At 42.9% G+C, this 10285-nt stretch overlaps 1 protein-coding gene across 6 annotated transcripts in view; it reads right to left on the bottom strand.

Moving 5' to 3' along the window:
- Positions 1-7273, bottom strand: part of TRIM37 (tripartite motif containing 37) — a 162652-nt gene extending 155379 nt beyond the window's left edge. For 5 of the 6 annotated variants that reach the window (XR_009449184.1, XM_059669638.1, XM_059669637.1 and 2 more), the window contains exons 1-2: positions 6816-7273; positions 4643-4744 (exon numbers count right to left, since the gene is read on the bottom strand). Coding sequence is in view for 5 of the 6 variants with exons in the window: in XM_059669638.1 (XP_059525621.1) it covers positions 4643-4744; positions 6816-6836 (123 nt within the window). In the remaining variant the exon portion in view is untranslated. Of the gene's footprint in view, positions 1-4642; positions 4745-4831; positions 4876-6815 lie in introns of those variants that run through there. The other variant, XM_059669642.1, reaches the window with a different exon arrangement.
- Between the last annotated feature and the right edge of the window lie 3012 nt (positions 7274-10285).

Genomic DNA, 10285 nt, shown 5'->3' on the forward strand with positions numbered 1-10285 from the left:
AGTTTATAAGCAACTTCCTTCAGAAAGATTTCTGACTCTACAGCAGTGGTTCTCAACCTATGGGTCACGACCCCTTTGGGGGTCGAATGACCCTTTCATAGGAGTCGCCTAAGACCATCAGAAAACACACATAATTACATATTGTTTTTGTGATTAATCACTATGCTTTAATTATGTTCAAGTTGTAACAATGAAATTGGGGGTCACCACAACATGAGGAACTGTATTAAAGGGTTGTGGCATTAGGAAGGTTGAGAACCACTGCTCTACAGCAAGCATATCAAACTCAAAGGCTAGCATGGGCCAAATAAACAAGGTTTAAGTTTACGTGGGCCACAAAAAAACAAAAGCTTTAATTTTCATAGAAACACAGGTTTATTTTGATGGAGACATGCTGAATACAAAAGGCTAAAATAAATGTGTTAACATAAAATAGAACATTTTAATAAAAATTAATTTTTCTTGAACATTAATTTACCAGACACTGAATAATTGCACAAATAAGCGTAATGCAAATAAACCTATTTTTCTTGCTTTCAGAAAGCGAAATATTTCCCGTTGCGCACATCACACAAGTCAGTACAAGAATAATGACGTGCAATTGGCTGCTAAAATACTTGCTGCTAGTATTTGTAGAGAGAAATGATGTGCCTGCATATAAGGCATACAAGGGAAATGAATGTAACAGGATTATAGTAATCAGCCATTAGTGAACGTTGTAGTTCCTTATTAATAATTATGTATAACAGGATATTATAAAAATCAAGTTATGAAATTTTTATTAGAATGTTTCTTACATACCATTATATTGGCTGGGCCACAAAAAATATTCGTTGTGGGCCACATGCGGCCCCGGGGCCAAGAGTTCGACATGCTTGCTCTATAGACTATTTTAGATACCACTGCCATGCTCTACCACAGCAACCTATACTTCTTCCTTCATTGTGGTTGTAGTCTCCCCTCCCCTGCTTCACAACAAGCTCTATAAAGGTTGGGACCAATATATTTTTTTAATATACTTCTCCCATCCAAAAGGGCTATTGTTGCAATATATACCACTCTTGACATCAGGACTGTCTATTTGCTTATATAGTCCCTCTCTCTATGCGCTCTCACATAAGAGTATCCATTGGTTATAACCATAAAACTTTCCTGCCTATCCCAAGCTAGTGACCTTTCCCTTCTCTCTATATATGTAGCATTTTTACCTTGTACATATCACACAATCTAACTTAATCACAAAATAAATATGGCAATTTTCATACTTTGGGGGAAACAATGTTTCTTCTAAACCAAAACTCAAGGTAAAAACCAGTGAACAATATTAATGCACAAGAAATATTAAAGAAACATCTTTATAGTAATTCCTTCACAATCAACTGAAGAACTGATTTCTCTCCCTCATTAAATGGAAACACAAGCTTTAGACAGTATTCAGACCTCAGTCTGATTCCTAGTTCTAGCACTTATTAAACACATGAAATAGACAAGTGACTGAGCTCAAGTTTTCTTGATTATACGCCATGACCAAGTGATTTATTCCTGGAATGCCAGGACAGTTCAACATAAAAAAATCAATTAGTGTAATATATCACATTAATAAAACAAAGGAAAAAAGGCATCTGACTAAATCCAATATCCTTTCATGATAAAAACACTCAAGAAAGAGGAATAGGAGGGAACTTTCTCAACTGATAAAGTCCTTATTTTATTGTGATTGTTAATCCTCACCTGAGGACATTTTTTTAATAATAATTTTTTTAAATATATTTTATTGATTTTTTACAGAGAGGAAGAGAGAGAGAGATGGAGTTAGAAACATCGATGATGAGAGAAACATCGATCAGCTGCCTCCTACACACCCTTACTGAGGATTGAGCCTGCAACTTGGCATGTGCCCTTGGCCAGAATTGAACCTGGGACCCTTCAGTCCACAGGCCGACGCTCTATCACTGAGCCAAGCCGGCTAGGGCTAAAATCCTTATTTTAAAAACCCACAGCAAACCATATTCAGTGGTTAAAGATGGAAAACTTTTCGGTTAAGACCAGGGAAAAGACAAGGATGCCTGCTTTCAGCACTTCTATTCAACATAATACTGAAAATTTCAGCCAGAGCAATTAAGGAAGAAAAGAGAAACAAAAAGCATCCAAAATGGAAAAGAAATAAAATTATGTTTATGATGACACATGATCAGATATGTAGACAATCCTAGATTTCACAAGAAACTTAAGTTAAAGCTACTAAATTCACCAAAGTTGCAGTATACAAAAATCAACACACATAAAACACTTTTATTTCTATACACTAGCAAAGACTCCAAGGAGAAAATTAAGGAGACAATACATTTACAATAGCATCATAAAGAGTAAAACATCTAGGAATAAATTTAACCAAGGAATTGAAAAAAACTGTATGTGGAAAACTACAAAATATTGCTGAAAGAAATTAAAGAAGCCCTAAATAACCAGAAAGACATCCCATATTCATGGATTAAAAAAATTAATACTGCTAAGATGGCAATACTACCAAAAGCAATCTACAGAATCAATGCAATTCCTATCAAAATCACAATGGTGCTTTTTTTCAGAAGTAGAAAAACCCCATCTAAAATTCAAAAATAATCACAAGGGACCCTAAATAACCAAAACTATCTTGAATTTCCTGATTTCAATTTACGACAAAGCCATAGTAATCAAAACAGGTTTGTACTGGCATGAAGACTGAAAGAGAGACCAATAGAGAGCCCAGAAATAAGTACTAAAAAAAATATATTGTATAATTGGGTTTATATGAGGTACTTAACTAGTCACATTCATAGAAACTTAAAGAATGGTGGTTACTATGGGTTGGGAGAGAAGGTAATGGACAGAAGTAATGAAAGCAGGCAGCCTTGTCTTTTTCCCGATCTTAAGGGGAAAGCTGAGGTACCCTTACTAAAATTCAAGACTGAACAAACCAAGTGTTGGCATTAATATGGAATTAGCACTCTCATACATACCAGCAAGAATGTAAAATGATAAAGTCTGACAATATGTTAGAAGACAGTCTGACAATACGTTAAACTGTTAAACATCTACCTTATGATCTAGATTCTAGATACTCCATTCCTAATTATTTACCCAAGAGAAATGAAAACTGAAGTTCATTCAAACACTTGTATATAAATGCTCATAGCTCTACGTAAATGCCAAAAGCTAGAAGCAACCCATGTATCCATCAACAAGTGAATGTGTACAGTATGGTGACTGTATGTTAATAACAATAGTATTATTAACATATAACCATAACTATGGTTAATAGTATGGTTAATAATATGTACTACATATTTGTAAATTGCTAAGAGAATAGATCTTAAGAGTCCTCATCATAAGAAAAAAAAATTTTGTAACTACGTATAGTGATGGATGTTAACTAGTTAGTGTAGTCATCATTTTGCAATATATACAAATACATACAAATGTTGAATGTAGAAATATGTTGCACATCTGAAATTAATATAATGTTTTAAATGTCAATTATACCTCATTTAAAACAATAAAACATGTGAATGGATAAACAAATTATGGCATATGCATACAATGCAATGCTATTACTGCGCAGTAAAAAGGAACACTATTTATACACTTGACATAGGTAAACATTAAAATAATTTTGCTGAATAAAAAAACAGACACATAAAAGTATATATTATAAGATTCCATTTGTAAAATATTCCAGAAAATCCCCACATATCTATAGTGGCAGAAAGCAGATCAATTGTTGCCTGGGAACCAGATAAGCAGGAGACATTACCCAGAGACACAAAGAAACTGGGGGGTTGTAGATATTTTCACTATCTTGACCATGGTGATGGTTTCTGAGGTACATACATGTGTCAAAACTTATCAAACTGTACACTTTAAATGTGTAGTTTATTGTATGTAAATTATACCCGATTATAAAAGTGTGCAAAATTTAAGACAAAACAAAGTCAATAATTGTAGGCAAACATAAAGAGCTACGTATGCTAAAAATCAAAAAGGGATTAAAAAAAAAGAGAGAGAGAGAATTACAGGGACAAAAAAAGGGAGCAGAAAACAAACAAAAAAAATTAAAAAACACACACAAAAAAACAGGTAGTAAGAGAGAATCAACTAAGTGTAGCTAGATAATTGAAGATCTAGTCTGAAAACATAGCCAAACAAGTATAAACTCTCCTTCCTCTGGGTCTCACAACATTCTGTTAGTGTCTCTTTATGACGGTACACAAAGTCCATTCTCTTTATTAAATTTAAGTTCCCTCAGAGCAGGCACTTTGTCATTTATCTTCATATCCCTCAACCTCAAACACAATGGAGGCCAGCCCTTTGTAAGCACTTGTTAAATGTGCAATGACTAAATAATGTTAATATATTAGAATTTTAGTGGATTTTGGTTTCCAGACATTTCGTGGCAGTTATCATTTGATGATTATTCATCTCCACAGTACTAAGCAACATACACTGATGGTCTCCCTATTAAGGAACATTCATTGAAGACATTTTTTTAAAAGGACACAAAATCTAAAATGAAAAGATAAAGGAAATGATTAATTTTTACCATTTTATTTACCAATATATCCTACATATGCTAAATGCATGTGGAAAGAAAAATACAGCTTACCCTGATACAGCTGAAACAACAAAGCTTGGAGCAATGAGGACACAGGCGTGCATCCCGCAATTTCTCCATACAGATGAAACATCGAAAAACCTCAGCAATGCTCTGAAAATAATAAAAGATGTAAGGTCCACCAGGTTAGGCTACTGAATCAAGAGTAAAAAGCATGATTAAAGTAATTTGCTTATTTACATTTATTTTAGGCTGATAACATCTCAGTTTTAAGTTTATTCCATGTCAGGACTTGTTAGCCAAGATGGAGTACCTCAGAACATCTAAGCTTCACAATGGTTCTATTCTAAGGAAAGGATATGAAATGCACAAATATTTTTACTGAACATTAATTATAATGGCAAGAATCTGGCTGGTCCAAATATTAATTACCACAGTTAACATAGATTACATTAGTCACTACAAATATTTCTTCGATTATTTAATGATACAGAAAAAATGCTTACGTTTAACAGTAAGAAAAAAAAAGGCAAGCTACACGATTAAAGGAACAATATGAACTTTTTACTTTCTCTGCAATTTCACAAGGAGGATGAATTGCTATGATAAGTTTTTAAGAGCTACATATCCTAAAAGCAGTGCACTTTGATCAATGCCCTGGATAGGTAGCTCAGTTGGTTGGAGTGTCATCCTGATTGGCTAAGACTGTGGGTTCAGTCTGGTCAGGGGACTTACAAGAATCAACCAATGGATGTATGAGTAAGTGGAACAATCACTAAAGCCCTGGCCGGTGTGGCTCGGTTGAGCTTCCTCCCATGCACCAAAGGGTCTCGGGTTTGATTCATGGTCAGGGCACATGCCCAGTTGCAGGCTAGACCCCCAGCAGAGGGCAAGCAGCAGCTGATGGATGTATCTCTCTCAAATGATGTTTCTTTCTTTCTCTCTCTCTCTCTCTCTCTCTCTCTCTCTCTCTCTCTCCCTCCCTCCCTCCCCTCTCCTTCCCCCCTCTCTCTCAAATCAATAAAAACATATATTTTTAAAAAATCAATAAAAACATTCTCAGGTGAGGATTAAAAACAATTTTTTTTTTAATTTACTTAAAGAAACTAACTCAGAATCCAGAAACCGGAATTTCTGCCCTGATACTGCAACCAAGTAGCTACTTACTTGAGCCTGAGAGTCTGCCCCTATTGAGAATTTTAGTGGCAGTTCTCCCAATGCTTTGGGAAGAAAAAAAAAGGATCACGTAAATTAGGAGAAATAGTATTATCTTGGCAACAAGCCTCATAGGAATCAATTTAGGAAGTAACTAACAAGAAAAAGAGATATCATTAAATGTAGGTTATTAGATATTTTAAGTTCATTTTTATAGGGCAGGAGAATTAAAACTCTCATAAAACCAAGGTCAAGTTACCAAGCCTTTAAAATACTTTCACATGCGAGTCTAATCATGACTGCAAGCCCGAAGAACCTGGGCGGTGCAGACGCTGGCGGGGAGGGGATGGAGGGGGGGGGGCGTTAACACCATTGGGTGAACTAGTTTAAAAAGCCCTGTCACATCGCTGCCCTTACTAAGAACGAAGCAAGGATTCAGTGTTTTAGTATTTCGACAATTGATACAGTATTTGACAATTATTACACAACTATGTTCAATAACCAATCTTCTTTTTTTAAATTGTCCCTAGCCTTTATGTAAATACCCCAACAATTTTAAACCAGAGCTTACAAGGGCCAGGTACAATAAAAATAAGGTTGTTCTGGCAAACTACAGCCAAATAAGATAATCAGAGAATATGCTCATTCAACCTAGGAAGGGCAGAAGTCTACAAAAATGTACCGCTAGGAAGAAAGGTTACCCACTCGGAGGGAGATTTGGATCCGCGCAGAAATCACCAGCACTGGTTGCGAGTGTCAGGGCACGTCCCCGTAATGAATCTGCAGTTTTGCTCTGCACAGGCTGCAGGCTGCAAAAGCCCCGTGGGGATGAGTGCCCGGGCGGAGACAACCTGAACACGCCAAGATGCGCACCGCCTGCCTGCGGGAGCGGCCGGAGCACAGGCACCAGGGGCTGCAGCACCCGCCGCCGTCCTTCGCCCCTGGCCCGCCTCTCCACGGCGGCGGCGGCGTCCCTACCGGAGAGGACTAGGGAAAGGCGACCCGCTTAAAAAAACACTCAGCGGGTAGCACGGGGACACGAACCACCAACCTCCTCAAACCTCCTCACCTCTACACTCTGTTCATCCATTGCCTCCGACTCGCGGCGGGGCCTACAGCGACCCGCGGAGTCCGTGGTCTGACCTCTTAGGCGCCGGCCCGAGGTCGCCAGTTCAAACTGCCGCGGCGAACCACCCCGCGCCCACCTCAGGAGGCTCCAACGACCGCCCCGCGAGCGCGCCCCATCGCTTCAGGTTCCGCGCCAGCTACCCCCACTTCGCCATTTTATCCGCGTGCCCGCCCTAGAGAGCAGTAGGAGGGCGAGAAGTGGCCGCAGATCCTCCCTCCCGGCTCAGCCGCCCAACGGGGACCGCGAGACGCCGGCGGGTGGGCGGGCGGGCGCGCGCGTGTCGAACCGCTACTGAAGCCTGGCGCCTCAGGTCTCCAGCGAAGCAGGCGCTGCAGGGAATTCACAAACACCTACGGTAACCAGGGCAGCTGGAGGCGCGGCGGCGCAGAAAGGCGCCGGCGCGCATGCGCGCAGGACGCAGCGTTAGAGGAGCGGAGCCGAGAGGCGGGCACCTAGTTCCCGCGGTGCGGAGGCGCACACGAGATTTGGCTGCTCCCTGCGGCAAGGTAGCTCGCCCTCGAGCCCAGGATAAGGCAGGCATGGGCAGGGCCCCGCCCCTTCAGGGGCGGGGCGTTGCCCCACCGATCTCAAAACTTGCGCGCGAACGAGCAGAGCCACCTGGAGTGCATGTGAAAAACGTAAACTGCAAAGCCACGCCCCTAGGTATTTAGACTCTGATTCTAGGGTAGAGCCCCACTAAATCCGCATTTTCAACAACCTCTCTCGGTGATGTTGGCTGCAGGCGGTGTATGCCCCCCCCTTTGCAAAACCGTGGTGCAGAGGTTACCTGGCTAGTGATTTTTTTCTTTGGGAGGAAGCCGAGACTCAGGTTTTTAAGATTTCCGCTCCACCTGAAGCGAAGCTCCAGACTGTGAAGCCTAGAGCGGCATAGCTTCTCATTTCAGGGCTGGGAGAACAGGACCACAGGTTATGTAGACGTAAGACCCACACCACACCAGCATTTCTTGCCACGTGAGGTGCGCGGTTGCCATGAGACTACAAAGTGAAAAGCGGTATCAGCTGTATTGAGCTTTCCTAGATTGGAGGCCGCTTTCTACGATTCTGTATCGTAGTTTAAAAACTGCAGGAGTTGAAGGTATGAGACAGGAGGTGTGCATCAAATTCTTGATTTGAATTTAATTTTTTCTTTCTAGTTTGTTGCAAACAACTATTACACTTAGCCCAACCTAGAATGCACGTGTAGAGAATCAACAATAACCTAGAAAGTTGACTATTAAAGCATTTGGATTTTATTATAATTAGTGGACAACAACTTTATGTGCCAAAAATTATTTATGTACAGGAACTTTATTAATATTAATTGCCTGAGCATTGAAAAAAATGAATATCTGTTACTAAAATGTAACTGTAAATTAAAGGAGGGTTTTCTGTTCTTGACATATTCAAACTGGACAGGACAATTTTAACTGGAGCTACTCTCCTAACCCTGTTTGTCAGTTATTGTAAGTTGGCCAATGGACATACATGATCATAACAAATTCTTAAAATTATATTAAAGTATAATTCTCCTAGAGGCCCGGTGCACAAAAATTTGTGTACTAGGGGGGGTATGGGGGGGTCCCTCAGCCCGGCCTGTGCCCTCTCGCAGTCTGGGACCCCTCGGGAGATAACGACCTGCTGGCTTAGGCCTGCTCCTGGGTGGCAGAGGGCAGGCCCAATCCCTAGGTGCAGCCCCTGGTTGGGCTCAGAGCAGGGCCGATTGGGGAGTTGGGGCGCTGCCCCCTGTCATGCACAGAGCAGGGCAGATCAGGAGGTTGCAATGCCACCCTGTCACGCTCAGGGTAGGGCCGATTGGGGGGTTGGGGCACCGTCCCCTGTCACACTCAAGGCAGGGTAGATGGGGAGGTTGCAGCGCCACCCTGTCACTCACAGAGCAGGGCCAATCAGGGGGTTGGGGCGCTGCCCCCTGTCACTCACAGAGCAGGGCCCATCAGGGGGGTTGGGGCTCCGTACCCTGTCATGCACAGAGCAGGGCCCATAAGGGGGGTTGGGGAGCTCCTCCCTGTCACGCACAGAGCAGGACCCATCAGGGGGTTGGGGAGCTCCCCCCTGTCACTCACAGAGTAGGGCCGATAGGGGAGTTGGGGCACTGCCCCCTGTCACACACAGAGCAGGGCAGATCGGGGGTTGGGGCACTGCCACTGTCACACTCAGGGCAGGGCCGATGGGGAGGTTATGGCTCTACACCGTCACACACAGAGCAGGGCCCATGGGGGGGGGGGCGGTTGGGGCACCGCCCTCTATCACCCACAGAGCAGGGCCGATCAGGGGGTTGGGGCGCCGCCACTCTCACACTCAGGGCAGGGCCGACGTGGAGGTTATGGCTCTACCCCGTCACACACAGAGCAGGGCCGATCAGGGGGTTTGGCACTGCCCCCTGTCATGCTGATCCCAGTGCCGGGAGGCCTCGTGGCTCCGCTGATCCCAGTGCTGGGAGGCATATTACCCTTTTACTATATAGCATAGAGGCCTGGTGCACGGGTGGGGGCTGGCTGGTTTGCCCTGAAGGGTGTCCTGGATCAGGGTGGGGGTCCCCACTGGGATGCCTGGCCAGCCTGGGTGAGGGGATGATGGCTGTTTGCAGCTGGTCACACACCCTTCAGGGTGGGGGTCCCCACTGGGGTGCCTGGCCAGTCTGGGTGAGGGGATGATGGCTGTTTTCAGGCTGTTGGGTGACTGAAGCTCCCAACCGCTCCTTTTTTCGTTTTTTATTCTGGGCCAGCTTTAGCTCTGGCTCCAGCTCTGAGGCCTCTGCTGCTGAAAGCAGGTATCTGGTTTGTTTGTGTTCTATAATCGAAACTCTGTATCAACTCCAGCTCTGAGATCCCGGCTCGCTGAAAGCAGGTTTCTGGGGTTTTGTTTAGCTTCTATATTTGTTACAATGTTTCAAACTGCAGGCTCAGGGGCCGGCAAGGCAGGCGGGGAACGTTGGAGTCCGCTGTCACTGAAGCAAGCAACCCTCATTCATGTTCACGTTAAGCTGCCTGGCTGCCGGCCGTCATCTTGGTTGGCAGTTAATTTGCATATCTCGCTGATTAGCCAATGGGAAGGGTAGTGGTCGACGCCAATTACCATGTTTCTCTTTTATTAGATAGGATAACCTGCAGACCTAACATTTTATGTATTTTTCCTAGTCGTTTCAATGCCTCATTTTTATTACATATATGGAACTATCATTTATTGAAGGATTACTAAATACAGTGGGGCCTTGACTTACGAGTGTCCCGACTAATGAGTTTTTTGAGATACCAGCTGTCTCTCCGCCGATTTTTTGCATTGAGTTGATAGAGTAATTTGAGTTAACGAGCTCCTTAACGAGCTCGGTCTCGAAACAAATTAAACTTGTAAGTCAAGGCCCCCCCTGTATCCTTCAATATTTATCCTTCAAA

This window comes from Myotis daubentonii, chromosome 16 (assembly GCF_963259705.1).
Source record: "Myotis daubentonii chromosome 16, mMyoDau2.1, whole genome shotgun sequence".
In the NCBI taxonomy this organism is placed as follows: domain Eukaryota; kingdom Metazoa; phylum Chordata; class Mammalia; order Chiroptera; family Vespertilionidae; genus Myotis; species Myotis daubentonii.